The sequence below is a fragment of the Pholis gunnellus genome (genome assembly GCF_910591455.1).
Source record: "Pholis gunnellus genome assembly, chromosome: 8".
Lineage (NCBI taxonomy): Eukaryota > Metazoa > Chordata > Actinopteri > Perciformes > Pholidae > Pholis > Pholis gunnellus.
In genome coordinates, this window is record NC_136534.1 from 13595889 (window position 1) to 13613481 (window position 17593).

Sequence of the window (17593 nt, forward strand, 5' to 3'; positions counted from 1 at the left end):
AGTGTTCCATTAATGCACAGACGCTACATTCTGTGTCACAGCCGATTGGAAAAAACACAAGAAAAAATGGGAAAAGATGAATCACTAAAAGGACTGTTGCATTTTCAAGACTATCACTGCCAAATGCAGAACCCAGACAGGCAGATGCAAAAAAAAAAATGTTTAATAATGCGAAAACTCACAAAAACAGGAAGTAAAATGAAATGACAAACTAATGGCCCCGAAGTCACTGACAGCCAACGCAGTGTGCCATAGAGAAAACCTGTGAGGAGATCTTAGAAGATTTATTTTTTACTTTACCACATGTCACCTTAGCTCTTTATCAGTCAGTGGGTTTTTTCAGGGAACTGTAACCACATTTCCTTTTGAGGAAATGAACCGTGGGGGAAGTTCCATTTATAAATTGCACAGCTTTGCTGTTCAGGCATGTCTTGAAGTGATGGTCAGTCAAATGAGGTCAAACCTCACAAAGAAGACATTATATATTCTGTGTTTTTAATAGCTTTTGAATACGTAACTGGTCTTTGAGTTGCAACTCTAAGAAGTTTGTAAATTGACAAAATTCTGAATTTTGCTTCTATGAGTAAAATTCACCTACGTAAGTTAACATTCAGGGATGCACAGATTGCAACAAGGGATTGTAGGCGCAGCTGAACATAGTGTAAAATATTGTTTTTAAGTATGGCATAAGAATTTCTTTAGTTTGGTCTGTCACATAAGATAAATTGCTGAACAAATGAAATGAAAAACTAGGACAAGAGACTATCAGCATTGATGATAAGCCAGCTCCAGTATGCACACCGATACAACCAAGGTCAAGAAAGGCTCATCCTCAGCAAAATCTAATCGAAATGTGGCTATTGCTCTCTAAATGTAGAACACATTGGACAAACAATGACATCCACTTTTAACCTTTTATTGTTTGGTACAGTTCTTATTCTATATGATAGTTCTAAATTAAATGGCATTACAAATAAGAACGTAATCCCTAAATAAGAGACTGAATCAGAAAAGAAAACGGAAGTTTCAGCTCCTGCCCAGATGACACAGGAAGTGAATTGACAAACATCTTGAGAAAGACTAGAAAAAACACAATGCATCAATAACCCAAAATGTGTCAAGTGAAGTTGCACAGCTGTACAGTTGAACATAGCAGATTACATGAATATATTCCACAGAAAACAGAACTCCGGTCATAAGATAATGAAACACTTGATATCTTCTCCTGTATCACGCTTGGTTATGGTGAAGGGAAGGTCACAGCATTAAAAGGTGAACATTGATTGCAGGTCACACAAAAGGGCACATTTGTAAAATGAGTTATAATGTGTTAAGACACATTTGAAGCCTTGTAAATTGAAATGATATAAAGAAATATCATCTATATCATATAGGACATCCAGACTGAAAGAGACGCCAAACAACTACAAATGCCGCAGCTTGCTTGACTTTGTAGTTTTGCACCTCATTGTGTTTTCTTTTTTCACTGTGTAGTCGTACAGAGTGGCCATTTTTTGTCTCTTGTGGTAGTCTAATTGTAGTTGTTTTTCGTCTCTTTCTGGTCGTCTCTTGGTGGGCCCATCAGATTGAGGGGGATGCCCTCTCACAATTTCTGCAACCATGAGCCAGTAAATACAGAAGACTAACTGTAACTCTGCTTTGTTTTTATTAATTACAAGTAGTTTTTATCTCATAAAATCCTTTGGAGGATGCACTGATTCCTTTCTTACTCGTGATAACAAAACCATGTTTACACATGCAGGATACAGATAAACCGTTCAAAATGAAGTTCCAAATAGATTTGTGAGAAGCAGCTTTTCTACTATTTTGAATAATCCACATTTCCATAGATATTGTCTGTGTGATCCGTACTTTGATGATTCTGATGTGGAGGGGCCTGCAAAGACAGACGTTGGGTTACATATTGGGCTGTGGTTTTTGTCTTAGTTCCCATCTTCTTAGTAAATTAAAACCCAACTGAGTGGGGGTATTGTACCTCAATGTTGATGTAGACAGGTTCATCAATGTCCTTCAGTTCGGAAGGTTCCTTGTGCTCTTGTTTTTTGCAAGATGCTTCTCTGAAAAGACAAAAGACACCAGGTTGGATTCCAACTTGAGAGACAGGAGATCAGAAATGTGTCATTATGTCAGCAATTCACATTCACATATCTGGTGGAACAGCTGTTTTCAGAGTCAAAAGTCTTCATGAGTATAGTATTAAACTTTGCTTTCTGTATTGCTTGTACACAGTAACAACAAATGATATCTACATTCTAATTTGATTTCACAATTGTATCAAGAAACAAACCTTTTGAAATGGTTTGCTCGGCTAAAATTTGCATAATATCCAGAATCTTTCCTGGTAAAAGATTTTGACCTGTGAAAATAGTGAAAAAGATATTAGACTTTCATCTGTTTGTATACAAATATTTTTACAACACATTTGAAGCCCCCCCCCCCTCCAGACAGAAAAAAAGACTCTGCTTTGGATCAATTGTGCTCGCCTTAATCTCATATTGAAGAGCTTTTGAAGTTTTTCTCGTTAGAATTTGACTGTAAAAACAGCCTTCTAATGTCAAACTCTGCACATGCATCCGTTTGCACATGTGAGGGTGAAACATCAAAGTAAAGTGACAATAAGCAAAAACATTATTGATTGAAAGGTGAGTTTAGGATGTCTGCAGATGATTTACTTAAGAAAAACAATCACTCGTCAAACAAACACTCTTAATTAGTTCAAAATTAAGTTACCTTTTGTGTTTTATGCCAAAGACTAGTCCAACGACAACAATAACAATCAGAATTGCACCCACTGATACATAGATGGCCACATGCCATTGTGGTGGAGGCTCCTGGCTCGTACCCACTGGGGAGTAAACTATATCCGTGGAAAGTAATTTTATTAATAAAGGAAACCAAATTACAGATTTAGACATATTGAATATCAACCTGTGAAAACGTACTTGTTGTTGATTGAAAGTTGGGAATTGGTTGTGGCATATCTAACAAAAAAAAATAGAAATATTAAACAGCCTATTTGCAAATTGAGGAGTACCGAAACAAAGTATATGAATGTGAATGAGAGAATAAAAACTGACCAGTTGGACCAGGAACGAGACCTGTGGGAGAAACATGTAAGGTTTTGAATTAATTTCCCTTTAGTCAATTTGATTCATGACATAAATGATTTGTTTTAATGTTTTTACTGAAAGTCTTACCAGACACAGAAATGGAAACAGAACCATGATAAAAGCTGAAGTTCTGCCCATTTGCGATAACTCTCACATAGATGTTTTGTTCATTATTCGTGATGTTAAAGATCTTGAGGGAGCAGTTTCCTTCACTTTTAACGAGCTCGGTCTTTCCTCTGTACTTCTCAAGCACAAGTGTGTTATTCGGGTGAAAAACATATGGATTTTTGTCGTTTGTATTGGAATCATAGTTGTTTTCCTCACGCTTTTTCCAGTAAACTTTAGCACTTTCAGGTTGGTATTCGGGTGGAATGGTAAACATACATGGTATGGTCACATTTGAACCCAAGGTTGCGTTGATATGTCTAGAGACATGAATATCCCAGCCTAGGTCCAAAACCAAAAGAGAATTTATATTTATCAAAGAGCATACTTCATGAAATAAAATATAAAACAAACATATCGACTCAATGTGTCACTCACCTTTTGAATTAGACGCCAGGATCAATATGAGAGTGAGATCAATCAGGCCCATCAGCTTCATCTGATCCAAGGAGGACTTTCTGAGGTCCACCAACATCCTGAAACTGTATAGAGTGAACTCAGTGCTTCAGCTCTGTCTATCACATCTGGTAGCTTACGTGCTACAAAAGTTCTGAAGTTAAACTGCCTGTCTTCTGCGGAAAGTAAATACTCACTGTGAGAGGCACCCAGAAGAGGTTGCAGGGCTTTGTTGTGCTGTGTTATTGACGTAACATTGATGTGAAATGGTTGGGTGTGTTTCCTGTTCAGCATGACTTGAAAAAAAGGAAGTTGGGACAGAAACGTTAACACAGACCATGGTATGAAGCTGAAGCTGATGTGCTGTGCCCGTCATATAATTTGAAAATACAAAACAACTGGACAGAGAATATGTGCTTGATATAAATGATGATATAACAGAGCAGGTGTGAGGGCTTTAGTTCAACATCACTAATGCATTGGATACAAAATTGAAAAGTGTTACTCAGAACCAAACTACATCTTCTCTATATCTCTCTCACCAATAATAATAATTTTTTACACTCATAACATATAGCTCAGATGTATGCTGTATGTTTCCACATCAGTGTCACAATAGCAGAGGTTAATATGTGCAAGGTTTCAGATAGAGGTGTCGTCCATCCGCTTTCCTCAAATAGTAAAGTGTCATCTCTGCTCCACAGACTAGTTTAAATAATGTCAGGTATGAGCGTATAAATTATGGCTTGGTCAAAGCCATCAAGTTTGTATCTAAATTAAAGGATAGGTTCACATTTTTTTAAAAGCTAATCTAATAATGACATGCCGACATGTACATTGATGTGTTATTGGTTGCTGTAATTGTTCCTCCTGCTGGCCACAAAGGTCACTAAGCAGTCAGCAGGCTCAAGCTGTCTGACATGTCTCTAAGTGAGGCAAATCAATTTAACTTTCAAAGTTACAATATTTTTGCACCAAATTCCCTCTTTGTGTTACTAACCCTCTGCTGCAGAAGCACAAGGCCATGGAAGCACAGAGGAGGAGTTTCATTCTAAAAAGACAGATACCAACTGGATTCGTCGAAAGCCTCATATCAGCTTCAGCTGAACTTTAGAATGCATTGACTCTGGATTCTGATTTTGTCCCCATCACTTCCATACAGAGATCAATAACCCTTTCAATGTACACAATGCCAGTAATGGTAAAAGATAGACATGAATAAATGCTAGCCTATATCTTCCAAAGCTCTTCACAGAGTGTTTTTAATATGTTTCCTGCAACTGAGGATAATACTACTCTTATACCCGTTAAGATTATGGATTAAGGAATACATTTTGGTAGTTGCAACAGGATCATACATCAATAACTCAGTGAAGTCAATTTTAGCTTTGATATTGATCAAAGGTGTTTTGTTTTATGACACCTTATATCATAAGACCTTCATTTTGGATTCAGAAGGACATGGCCGACTGGTAAATTATTTATTTGACCCTTTCTGTTGCTCATTTCCCATATAGATCTGTGATGTTCTACCCCACAGTTAATTTAGGAGATCCATTTAACAACTTTTTAACCAGTATTCCTGGTTTTATTGTTTAGTTTCATTAGCAAAAGCAGGCCAACAAACTGTAGCATGTAGGTCTCATATTAACATGTTACTCGAATCAAGCTTGATTAAAGAATAGGCTACTACACCACAAAAGAGAATTGCGTGTTGTGTTTTGGTTCACCAGTTCGGGCTACTGATGGGATAAAACTGTGTGCTTGATGCTGTTAAATGAAACCACTAGGTGGAGTGAGACATGCTCGCAAATTGCAATGTGAACTTTGGCGCTGGAGGCCACCTGGAATGTGGGCCAAACTCGGATCTCAAGGTGCAGTCATATGACTCCCGGATGGCCGAATGAGACCCAACGGGGCTGAAAATGGTTTACTGAAAGTCATTCAACCATTTTTTGCGATCTTGAACGGGTCTAATTCCTGTAGGCGGAAGTCAGTCCCGGTTGGTTTCAGCTCCTCGATGGGTTTCTGGGAAGTTGTTTAGTGAGCAGCGGTCTGCATGAGGACGCTGCTTCACCTGTTCGTGGTGGGATCGCGACTACTGCAGGCACCGATGGAAGACTCGAATCACGGGAGTCCGCGGCCGACAGCCGGAGATGAGACAAGCTCCCCGGATAGTCACCAATCCGGTGTCAGCTTCCAGAGGAAAGTAGCAGCGGTCAGCGCTCCTGCTCAGTCCGTCGCACGTCTCACCTTACCTGGAGTCATGGACGCCGAGGGGAGGGTCGACGAGTCACGGCTGAGGATGCATATTTTCAAAAACGGTAGATCTATCCATCTATTCAACAATTCAGTAGTAATTCAGTATTACGTGGCTCACTTTGAATTTAATGCAGGAGAAGCTAATTATTCTGAGGTTACAACAGGTTAAACAGGGTTATTTAATAATCCCATTAAAATCTTTGCTAATCCAGTGAAATTCATGTTTGAAATATTATTTGCACATATCTGTATAAGTATGGTATGAGATGGAAGTGCGTTGCATGCAGTTGTATAATTGTATAATAATGTATATGGGTTTTCACCCTGAACACGAGTCATGAGGCCCAATATAATTCTGAACAAAGCCTAAAATAATACTAAAATAATAATCAACATGTGGCTTTAGTGTCTAGAAAAATGTAACTGTCTTCACATGCAGTATTGTGCTGCTGCAGTAAATTCTTCAACAGGGATTCTTATTATCAGATGTGTCCACGCATCAATGAATGTAGATGCATCAGTGACTGTTCATACAGACAAAGAGGAGAGGAAGTCAAGTGATACTTTGCTTCAAGACATTAGCTGAGCCACAGTCAAACTATTCTCTACAATGTAACATTGCATTGTACATCTGACCCCCTCCAGCAAAGAACTACAACGTGACTTCTGTGATAAAGCCACAGATGCCATTTAGACGGCTGGTATGATTTCTAAGAAGCAGAATGAAATCACATGAGATTCACCAGCCAGACTAAAACATCCACTGAAGTGTGTGAAGCTAAGAAATGAGGATTTGAATGTGTGGCTCCAGTGCATAAAATATCTTAAACCAGCCCCAACACAGTCCTTAGATTGCCACTCAACTGGTCCTGGCACTATCTTGTAATGTTGATTTGTACCAGGCACAGGATGGTAGACATCTACACATAAGAGCTCTAATGGGTTAAAACATCACTTTGAATCTATCATCTATGAGCAGGAATGTGGAAACCCCCCCCCCTCTTCTTTTTCTTAGGCCTTTTGACCTTTATGCACATTCCATCCCTACAAACATGGAAACCAAAGATTAAAGAACCTGCAGAGTGAAACATTACATAAGACATCTGAAATCCTTGTCTCAAATCCCGATGAAAGCAGGGTAAAGTTCATAACATTTTGGATTGGCGACTGTTTCTTAAGGATTCCCTCATTTCACACCTAATTTCCTCTGATGGAGATTGGTTTGACTGAAGCTCAAATTACCTTTTGGCTGGAAAACACTGGTGAGTCAGTTATATTGACCACTTTAAATGATCAAAAGGGTTTCAATCCCTGTCCAGGTGGCGTGTGTCCCTCTGAGCGTGGTCTGGTGTGGAGCTTCTTGTTTGGGATGTACCCTTGCTGCTCGTCAACTTTAGAGCGCTCTCTGCTGCAGGAGCAGATGGTGGTACGTTACCGGGTCATGAAGAGAAAGTGGCAGCAGTTCCTTCCTTTGGCCGTGCGGATGCACCTTAACGGCACTGACGGTAAAAGCCCAAACATGCATCGCAATGAAGAGTCATACGGCTCTCGAGTGTGTCAACCTTTCGTCCTTGTTCTTCCACTTTCCCTGCGCTACTTTTTCTTTTGTTAAAACATCTATGACCACATGATCCTGTCTTCATTCCAGCTGAGTTGGTGGCAGCAGTCAGGTACTTTGACCAGAGGCAGGCACTGGCCCAGCAACATACCCAGGACCAGTCTGAGGAGGTCAGGGACAGACTGGCTTTCTTGGAGCTTCAGGCACAGGTTAGATCAGTTAAATATGTGGTAGTATAATTGTTATCTTTCTTTTTCAATGTTATATTTTTTATTTTAGATGTAATTCTGTTTTTCTATTCAATACACTTCTGCGTCTGTAGTTCCATTAAATGTGTTTACTTTGTCTTTGTTTGATAGAAGAGATTACGTGTTTAAAGTGTGAGGAGTGAAGTATATTTAGGGAAATTACACAACAGGATATAATGTACCCGCAAGTATAAGGCACTTCTGTATGTGGAGTGTGTGCACTCAGGAACAACTGATAGATTTGTGCATAATGAGCTGACACAAGTTTACAATACTATTCCCATTTTGAGTGCAAGAACGAGACTAAACGTGCTCAAATGCATGGACTCCTCTAAAGCAGTTCACGCAGACAATCAACATATTTGTTTCTGCGTTTCCTTGCTGTTACCAGATATTGTTTGAGCGAGTCACGTTTGACCAAGAGGAACTGCGGGAAGCCACACGGATTATCGACAAGGATGTGGCAAGAACTAACAGAGACCTGAGCTATTATCAGTGAGTGATTGTCAGCCATTGTTGTGTTTTTTAACTATGTGTCAAAAGATAGTGTGTTGGATGTGATTGCTGACCCTTGACCTGAAGTTTGTGGGAATAAACATCCAGACATTTAGTTTAAGCAGCTAAAAAGGGATCATTCACTTTCTGCTCACCTCAGTTGACCTGGAAAGGATAACAAAAAGCAATATACTGTGGTAAGTCAGATTTGATTTATTGTTGTAAGACACAATTAACTCTGAAGGCCACATCACTTTTTAATAATGATGAAAAACAAGGAATCCTGACATCTTATGCACAGCACTTAGTTACACAGGTCGTACATGCTTTGTTTTCTCCTGGTTTATGCTGTAAATCTTGAATCTTAAAATGTACAAATAACATTTTATAGGCGATCAGCATTATCTACCTGTTAAAAGAAAGACTTTAAGTCTAGTGAGCTGTGAGTTGTTTCATTTAGATCAACACTGGGGAAAGTAAAAAGACCAAATTTAATTTGGTAGCTACAAAGATATTTAGTCTCTTGCCCCCGAGGGCTGCAGATCCACTGTGACTGCTTCTCTAAAATACCAGCATTTTGGTACGATGCTGAAATAATAGATTATAGCTTCATTTTAAATGGTGGTTTTGAAAGCTCATGAAAGCTGTCATTTATAGTATTAGTATTACTAGTATGTTATTTATCGAAAAGGATTCCTGTCTTATGAATGTGAGGAAGCAACTATCGTCATATCCAATGTTTCTGTGGATTATTTCCATAACTATGGAGACCAACTCAACTCTGCCAACTCAATGTAGTGCACATGAAAACAGTTTCTGCTGACTTCTGTTTCTGCAGGGGTGAAGGTTCAGCCAACCTCTTGGTTTTGCGAGATATCCTCATCACTTATGCTGCTTTTCATCCAGGTAATCAGCAAGAATGAGCCCACCTCAGGTTTATTAACACTGACAACATCAGGCAGCATTAGAGTCTGTGTGTTGCCCCGTTAAAGACACTAACTGTTGGTTGTTTGTGCATCACTTCTCTCGATTGTTGATCCAGAGGTCAGTTATGCCCAAGGAATGAATGACCTGTGCAGCCGGTTCCTGGAGGTTCTCAACTCTGAGGTTGACGCTTATTGGAGTTTCTCCTGCTACATGGAGAAGTTCTCCAAGGACTTCAGGGCTGATGGTCTGCACAGGAAAATAGGTCAGATAATCAACAAGAAGATGAACTTAATGGATAATAAATGCTATGTTTCCAAGATATATATGTTGTAAAATTCTTCCTGAATGCAATTGCTAAAAAGATTTGGGACCTCTAGTGGTAAAACAAGGATGTTGAAAACAATAATTCCAGTACATGCCATCAACTGTCCCATTTTATATTTAAGTGTATTGTGTATTAGGCTGTTAAAGAATGTACAGTTTTCTGAAAGTTTTTATTTTTCTAATCAGTAGAAGTTTGATGCTTAATTCAGAAAAAAAAACAACGTATAAAATATGAACAAAATCCTAAAAACATGTACATAAACTAGAGAAAAAGGCATTAGAAATAAAATAAAATCTGTCCAAAACAGATTTGACTGTTTTACTACAGATTACACTGCAAGAAAGTACAGTCTATGAGTTTAGATTCTGCAGTTGAAGAATATGAAAGAGTTGTTTTTTTAAAATCTCTTTTAGAGTTGGAGGCAGCCCTGCTGAAGGAACTGGACCCTCAGCTTTATGCTCATTTGGTCACAGACAGCATGGAGAGCTTCACCTTCTGCCACAGGTATATCCACACAGATCTTTGCCACTATTCTCTATGTCTGACTATGGGATTATTTGTGTTATTGTTCCACATGCACATTTCTGTTGTGTGTCCTTTTTAGGTGGCTGCTGCTGGGTTTCCAGAGGGAGTTTGAACACAGTGACGCATTACGTTTGTTCGAGATCCTGAGTTGTGACCACCTGGAGCTTATCTCCCAGCAAGTAGACCGAGCCCGTTATAAGGAAAGGCTTGCACGAAAATGCGGCACAGGTAAAACAAAGAACTGAAGTTGGTAAAATAAACAAGGCTGAATGTGGAGGGATAGCTGCCTCTATTAAATGTCTGACTTTAATGCAGCGATGTGTCTCTGCAGAGGACAATTCAAAGTCAGAGCTGCAGGCCATCAACACTGACTTCACCTTTGAGCTCTTCATCTGTGCAGCCATCCTGTTAGAGAACAGAGAGTCTCTGCTGCGCTGCCGTGATGAAGTACAACTTATCCAGTTTACTAGCAGGTTTGTCCGTATGCTAAGACATAAAAGTCCCATCACATAAAAACGGATTGTGTTTTTGATAATGAATGTGTTGGTTAAACATTTGCCTTTTTGTGCAGCCTTCAGGGAACACTGGAACTGAACAGCACGCTAAAGAAAGCAGAGCACCATTTGTACAACTACTGCAAGCGCTGTGCTCGGGACTATATGAATGAGTGCTGTAAAACGGACAACAGCAAAGAAGAGGACTTTCTTTATCAAATCCGTAGTTTACTTGTTTTAAGGTGAAAGCTACTATTTAAATACCGGATGTCAAAGTCTCTTATGAAACTGTAATTTGTAACAAGGGACATATAATCCCTATTTAGAGTTTTGATGGCACATTTGTTGTTTTTATTTCTGAGGGAAACACACTGATGGCTGCTTACCTTAAGTTGGATCTGTTACTGCTGTTTATTATAAATGTACAGTATTTATTGTATGACAGTTGACCCACACCAACTGTGAGTTATTTTGGTTGCTCTCCTTAACTGCAATTATAATATAAAGCTTAAGCTCAATATCTTAGCGATAGAGGATTTTTTTTCCGGGTGATGCAATATTTGACTGCATGAAGAAAACAACTACTCAACAGGCGTGTGTGAAAACTAAGATCTGGTGTGTCGCAACAGGTGGTGTTTGTAACGAACTGCAGTTATATTTAATGCCAGATGGTCTCTGTGTCAGAGAGGCCTATGTAACAAGAATAGACATCCAGTTTTTGCACTCTGGCAGAGGGACCATGTAGTAGGGGGAAGGAAAATGACTGCACTACTGTCTTTTAAACTGAGAATGAAACATGTACACTATATAAATAACCCAAAAATGATACCTCAATAAACTTGCTGATGATTGTTTACTATGTGGTGTTTGCAATATCCATGTTCAGTTTGCTTATTTACCTTACATAAAACAGGAAGTCAGCAGTGTGAAAACTAATCATTTTAATTCATGCTCTGAATGAAAAAACCCTCATATTACTAACCAACTGCAAGTAATACATTAACTGGGATAAGAAAAAGTATAGAAATACAGACACATATGAATGTACATGAGTTTTTGTCACCACAGTTATTATATTCATCTATACAGTGTATATATTGTAGTTTAGTCCATGTGGATGGACTACATTTACTATCATACATGCATTAACATACAAAGCTTTTTTTCCCAATTTTTGCCTGTAATTTACCCGTGCACACACCATCAACAGCAGCAGAGCATGGTTCACTGTGTTGCTCAAGGACACATCAAGTGGAGTGTGAACCGGAAGAGCTGGGGATCAAACTTCCAACCCTGTGATTAATGGACTACCTGCTCTAAATTCCTCAGCCACAGCCCCTCACAAATACTGTGATCGATCTATTTCAGGTTCTAAAATGCAAATGTTTTTAACATCTGGCAGAGTTTTGATGCCCTTAAACATCTGTTTTAGACGAAGGGCACATCACATTGATTGTCTATATTATTCCAGAAGTTTTAGACTATCCAGAGATGTTCATAATGGTTAAAAACGCTTTTGAGAAATGTAACACTGTGTAGTGATCAATTTTGTATTTAACTTGTTAGTTTGTTTTGCTCAACTAGGAGAGGGTTACAGATGTAACGACAGCAAGCTTTCTTTCAAGGAAATCCAGTCCAAATCCAATGAGCTGACACATGGATCTAGAACTTTCCTTGGTGGAGTCACCTGACACCCTGATGGGCTCTCCCTGCATGCACAGTGCTCTATATACACTGGGGAGCAGAGACACTCGTCCTTTTGGTCCGCCCGCCAGGAGAGGGAAAGGAGTTCTGGATAGGATAAGACAAGATAAAACAGAACTTTCTTAATCTGGAAGGAAATTCATGTGCCAGAGTTTCATTAAAGATTCAGGAGATTCTTTAAACTCAGGAGGGTTGTGTGCTAGGCGAAAACTCAGTAAACTCTCAAGCCTTGAACATCTGACAGCACAAGGTAACCCCTTAAGTAGCATTGCACTCAGCCTGGCTTCATAGTCCGTCTTGCTTGCTGCTTTGAAAGCTTAATGTTCCAACTTGAGAGGTTTTCCCAAATAATAGGCTTGCATGTTTTTTGTCAAACAGTAGCATGACAAGTTGAAGCAGAATCTGTAAGATGAACCACACAGTTGAGTGACTGTCCAGTAAACAAAAATGTCTTTTGGGATTATTTGTTTCCATTTCCCAACAGTGTAAGTTGGATCTTCAGGATTGCTTCAACCAAAGGACGCTGAATAGCATTAACTCTACCAAATGGCTAAGACAGAATCTAATATAAACCGCCTCCATGTGTGCATCACTTTGCCACAGGCCACAGTGCTGTCATATTCATGTTACAAAATATTTTTTTTTGTACTGCACATGAAGTTTTTAAGAATTAGGCGTAGGACGGGCAGTGAAGCAACGCTGTCGGCATTTAGCATGTCAGCATTTCCTGCTCTATGTTACACAACTGGATAACAAGTGAATTCAATAGTCCGAAATAGCTCTGTGAAATTAAAGGGAACAGGGTTCAACTGTCACCCGTTAAGCATGCAGAGGAAAGAAAGATAATCTAAAGATCTTTAAACTTAAATAAGTCAGTTTTGTTCTTGTTATTTGGTGTAATATTAATTCTAAAAAGGTTTAATATCCTGCTTCAGTCTGCTGAACGGTGGCAACAGGAAGCTTTTGCTGAGTTTTTCACTAATCAAACACAAGGTACTGCACCTCAAAGCTGTGGTTCTATCTGATTTAATGGGAACCAGTCTTGCCTACTATAGTCACTGATAAATGATCTGTTCATTTTTAGCCCCCTTCCATTCATTGCCATACGCTGATGCTTATTATAGTAATGGTAAGCTATTTGGAGCCAGCTGTCGGAACATAGACACACTGATCACTATTCCAGGATCAGTACATCACATTTCACCAGCTTGAATGTTACTGAGGGAGGAGCGGAGAGTGAAACAGTGTGGAGAGGGAATTAAAGGGCAGTGTAACATCCACCAATCGTTTGCTCTCAAGTGTCAGGAGGTGGTTTATGGCAACTACGCCATGGATGCTCCTCCACCACTCCACCAACTGAGCCTCATGTGGCCTTGCACCTTGCACAGACTTATGTAACAGGGCCAGGCATATCTTTGATACACCCACAGTGGGTATACATGGGTGGAGTATACAGGTGTGTACACATTGCTTGAATAATACTGCAAGGAAACACAAGTACAAGGACAAAACAATGACTCTCATAAACATCAAAATATTATTATAAAAACTTTATTCAGTTATGATGAACACTTCAAACAACTAATCTGGGATTACTGTCCATAACACAAAGGGCTGCAATCACTAACATATGTATTTCATCTTGCGTCTTTTATGTAAGATGTCTAAAGGACCAGCAGTAGGCATTGATCTGGGAACCACATATTCCTGCGTGGGCATCTTCCAGCATGGCAAAGTGGAAATCATTGCCAATGACCAAGGAAACAGGACCACGCCCAGCTATGTGGCCTTCACAGACTCTGAGAGACTGATTGGAGATGCTGCCAAGAATCAGGTGGCCATGAACCCAACCAACACTGTATTTGGTGAGGACTGCAACACCCAAAAGGCCACAGGCTCAGAAACAGTGATCCAAAATAACATGTGACTTACAGTGTCTTGTTTTTTCTCTTAAATCTTCTTCAGATGCTAAGCGTCTGATCGGTCGTAAGTTTGACGATCCTGTGGTGCAGTCAGACATGAAGTACTGGCCCTTCAAGGTTGTGAATGATTCAACCAAACCCAAGGTGGAGGTTGAATACAAGGGTGAGATAAAGACCTTCTACCCTGAGGAGGTGTCCTCGATGGTCCTCACCAAGATGAAGGAGATCTCTGAAGCTTATCTCGGCAAGGTAGATGACAATAAGAGAACAATCCTATGCTCAAAATGACCAAGGGTAGTTCGGTTTTAAAAAGGTGTCAGTGACAAGCTGTAACTGTCAAGGAAAAGTACTTAGTATTTATAACTGTTACACCAGAATCTCAAATGCAAGACCTCAGAATCATAGCAAGCACTTCCTCTGCCTCAAAACACATTGTGAGAAAAAGTCTCTATTAGTGCCTTGTTCATGTTTGCAATGAGGTGACAGATTTTAAAAAAGTAGAATAGTTTGAACACAAATTATATTTATTGACTCAAGGTCTCACTGTCTTCCCAGCCTGTCACCAATGCAGTTGTCACAGTTCCTGCCTACTTCAATGACTCCCAGCGTCAAGCCACCAAAGATGCTGGAACCATCGCTGGGCTTAATGTGCTGCGCATCATCAATGAGCCCACTGCTGCAGCCATTGCTTATGGCCTGGACAAAAAGGTAACTTACTAACAAAATACAAACATTAACATCTTCTATGTTCCTATTAGTAATCCTTACTATTTATTTTAGGTTGGCGGTGAACGTAATGTCCTTATCTTTGACCTTGGAGGTGGTACTTTTGATGTGTCAATCCTGACTATTGAGGATGGCATCTTTGAGGTCAAGGCCACAGCTGGGGACACTCACTTGGGGGGTGAGGACTTTGACAACCGCATGGTTAACCACTTCATAGCTGAGTTCAAGCGCAAGTTCAAAAAAGAAATCAACAACAACAAGCGAGCTGTGCGTCGTCTACGCACAGCCTGCGAGCGTGCCAAGCGCACCCTCTCCAGCAGCACTCAGGCCAGCATTGAGATCGATTCCCTCTACGAAGGAGTAGATTTCTACACTTCCATCACCAGAGCCCGTTTTGAAGAGCTCAATGCAGACCTGTTCCGTGGGACCCTCGAGCCTGTGGAGAAGGCCTTGAGAGATGCCAAGATGGACAAGGGCCAGATCCATGACATTGTCCTGGTGGGTGGCTCCACACGTATCCCCAAGATTCAAAAGCTGCTGCAGGACTTATTTAATGGCCGTGACCTCAATAAGAGCATCAACCCTGATGAGGCAGTGGCCTATGGTGCAGGTGGGTCTCTCTACAGCATTTAGGTTTATATTCATTTTGTGGTCATATTGAGTATAAACACTGTTGTTCTACCATGATTAAGTGGTTTATATTGAAGCATTCCTGTTGTTATGGCATTAGTTTCACCATTTTGAAACTGTTCACAGCTGTGCAGGCAGCCATCTTGGCTGGTGATAAGTCTGAGAATGTACAAGACCTGCTCCTGCTGGATGTCACGCCCCTGTCCCTGGGAATTGAAACTGCTGGAGGAGTAATGACTGTCCTTATCAAAAGGAACACCACCATTCCTACCAAGCAAACACAGACCTTTACCACCTATTCAGAAAACCAACCTGGGGTGCTTATTCAGGTAGTTCTAGACAAATAACAGTTTGCTCTCCATTGCTCTCCCAGTGTATTACAAGTACTCCTGAAAGTGTATGTTGATGCAAAAAAATGTAAGTTGAGTAACTGTTTTCAGGTTTATGAAGGTGAGAGAGCCATGACCAAGGACAATAACAGCCTGGGCAAGTTTGAGCTGATCGGTATTCCACCTGCTCCCAGAGGTGTCCCTCAGATTGAGGTGACCTTTGACATTGATGCCAATGGCATTCTCAATGTGTCTGCAGTGGACAAAAGCACTGGAAAGGAGAACAAGATCACCATCACGAATGATAAAGGTAGGGAACCATGTTAAATACGTATTAAATCAGAAGCTGATGTAGCACAGCTGAAGAATAGTAGTTCAATATTTATGTTTCTTTGTTCTACTTTGTTGTCTTTTCTGTCCTTTATATTTTTCTTGTTTATTTGCATATTCCATGTATGTACGTTAAGAGCAATGTGCAAACCAGAGTCCAATTCCATATATGCGTACACATACATGGCCAATAAAACTGATTCTGATTCTGAATTGCTACACATGAACATAGAAAATATACAAATATTGCACGGAAGGTACACAGCTTCGTAATTAATTTATTTCATAGGGCGGTTGAGCAAGGAGGACATTGAGCAGATGGTGCAGGAGGCGGAGCAGTTCAGGGCTGAGGACGAGGTCCAGAGAGAGAAGGTCACAGCCAAGAACTCCCTTGAGTCTCTGGCCTTCAACATGAAGAGCACTGTGGAGGACGAGAAGCTCCAAGACAAGATCAGCCCTGAGGACAAAAAGTCCATCGTAGACAAGTGCAACGAAACCATTGCCTGGCTGGACAGGAACCAGGTAAAAACACTGTTGACTGAACTATGAGTCTTGATAAGAGGCAAGGTTCCTCGTGAAGCAAATCCCCAATGTCCCTTTCACATTATTTTCATTAAATAGACAACAATATATTAACAACCCACCCAGTTTTTTGTGACAATGCATTCTTTGTGCTTTCTGTTACCCAGATGGCAGAGAAGGACGAGTACGAACACCAGCAGAAGGAACTGGAGAAGGTGTGCAACCCCATCATCTCCAAACTATACCAGGGAGGTATGCCAGGAGGGATGCCAGGAGGTATGCCAGGAGGGATGCCAGGAGGGATGCCCGGTGGTTTCCCTGGTGGAGCTGGAGGCGGCTCTTCCTCTGGCCCAACTATCGAGGAAGTCGACTGAAAACTATGCTGACAGTGTCTTCATCTCAGATCCCAACATACACTTACTGCCTCACAACTATTTACTTAGCCATAATACATATCCAATAAAAATGAGATCACAGACTTATTTTGATTTTAATTGTTGCTGTCATGTTTGTTCATAAACTTAACAGTTTTAAGCAACTAAAATTGACAGGCATTTCAAATAATCAGTCACATAAGACATACTCAGAGGCTGTTTGTTGTCTTCATTATTTCTGTCACCAATGATGATTTGCATGAAGTATTTAATTCAATAAAGATCACCAATGAGATGCTAGTTGGCATAGTGTACTGTTTGTTTCTTGGGAATTTATGTCTTTTAATACCATTACATTTCTGAATAACTCATACACAGTATATTCATTAGTGCATAAACTAGGTATTCACTTTTGATAAAACTGGTAACTGTGAACAGAATCACAAAAGTTTTTTGTATAGCTTACACACAGGAAGGAACATAAAAAGGTGCGATAAAAAAGGTGGTTTTAGAGTGAAGAATATCTTGCA

General features: G+C 40.1%; 3 protein-coding genes across 5 annotated transcripts; 2 read left to right on the forward strand and 1 right to left on the reverse strand.

Moving 5' to 3' along the window:
* Window positions 1-902: 902 nt before the first annotated feature.
* LOC306699860 (uncharacterized protein) lies at window positions 903-3972 on the reverse strand. 3 transcript variants are annotated; one of them, XM_079164634.1, is made up of 9 exons: window positions 3890-3972; window positions 3675-3778; window positions 3219-3578; window positions 3099-3119; window positions 2964-3002; window positions 2752-2878; window positions 2309-2377; window positions 1997-2078; window positions 903-1897 (listed from the first exon to the last, which is right to left on the reverse strand). In XM_079164634.1, the coding sequence occupies exons 2-9, from the start codon at window positions 3769-3771 to the stop codon at window positions 1823-1825; spliced, it is 870 nt and encodes a 289-aa protein (XP_079020760.1). In that variant the 5' UTR covers window positions 3772-3778; window positions 3890-3972; the 3' UTR covers window positions 903-1822. The 3 variants fall into 3 exon arrangements, with proteins under 3 accessions (XP_079020760.1, XP_079020759.1, XP_079020761.1); XM_079164633.1 differs by lacking the exon at window positions 3890-3972 and having other exon boundaries at window positions 3675-3843; XM_079164635.1 differs by lacking the exons at window positions 2752-2878; window positions 3890-3972 and having other exon boundaries at window positions 3675-3843.
* A 1610-nt stretch (window positions 3973-5582) lies between these two features.
* On the forward strand, window positions 5583-11372 carry LOC306699854 (TBC1 domain family member 15). Its single transcript, XM_079164626.1, has 10 exons — window positions 5583-6016; window positions 7274-7459; window positions 7603-7721; window positions 8152-8255; window positions 9094-9161; window positions 9298-9444; window positions 9921-10011; window positions 10112-10260; window positions 10364-10505; window positions 10604-11372. Exons 1-10 carry the CDS (start codon window positions 5752-5754, stop codon window positions 10770-10772), a joined length of 1440 nt encoding a protein of 479 aa, XP_079020752.1. The 5' UTR covers window positions 5583-5751; the 3' UTR covers window positions 10773-11372.
* Window positions 11373-12263: 891 nt separating this feature from the next.
* Window positions 12264-17201, forward strand: hsc70 (heat shock cognate 70). The gene is made up of 9 exons (XM_079164614.1): window positions 12264-12480; window positions 13891-14095; window positions 14196-14401; window positions 14708-14860; window positions 14933-15488; window positions 15635-15837; window positions 15949-16147; window positions 16457-16689; window positions 16857-17201. The coding sequence occupies exons 2-9, from the start codon at window positions 13891-13893 to the stop codon at window positions 17061-17063; spliced, it is 1962 nt and encodes a 653-aa protein (XP_079020740.1). The 5' UTR covers window positions 12264-12480; the 3' UTR covers window positions 17064-17201.
* Window positions 17202-17593: the final 392 nt, after the last annotated feature.

Bases quoted from the DNA above. Each gene is read 5' to 3' on its own strand.
- LOC306699860 (XM_079164634.1), bottom strand. From the start codon at position 3,771: ATGTTGGTGGACCTCAGAAAGTCCTCCTTGGATCAGATGAAGCTGATG. The intron at 3,120-3,218 runs GTAAGACTTTCA...TTTCTCCCACAG, and splicing joins TGTTTCCATTTCTGTGTCTG to GTCTCGTTCCTGGTCCAACT. The intron at 2,378-2,751 runs GTAACTTAATTT...CTATTTTCACAG, and splicing joins TTTGGCATAAAACACAAAAG to GTCAAAATCTTTTACCAGGA.
- LOC306699854 (XM_079164626.1), top strand. From the start codon at position 5,752: ATGAGGACGCTGCTTCACCTGTTCGTGGTGGGATCGCGACTACTGCAG. The intron at 9,162-9,297 runs GTAATCAGCAAG...TTGTTGATCCAG, and splicing joins TTATGCTGCTTTTCATCCAG to AGGTCAGTTATGCCCAAGGA. The intron at 9,445-9,920 runs GTCAGATAATCA...AATCTCTTTTAG, and splicing joins TGGTCTGCACAGGAAAATAG to AGTTGGAGGCAGCCCTGCTG.
- hsc70 (XM_079164614.1), top strand. From the start codon at position 13,891: ATGTCTAAAGGACCAGCAGTAGGCATTGATCTGGGAACCACATATTCC. The intron at 15,489-15,634 runs GTGGGTCTCTCT...AACTGTTCACAG, and splicing joins GGCAGTGGCCTATGGTGCAG to CTGTGCAGGCAGCCATCTTG. The intron at 16,148-16,456 runs GTAGGGAACCAT...TTTATTTCATAG, and splicing joins CACCATCACGAATGATAAAG to GGCGGTTGAGCAAGGAGGAC.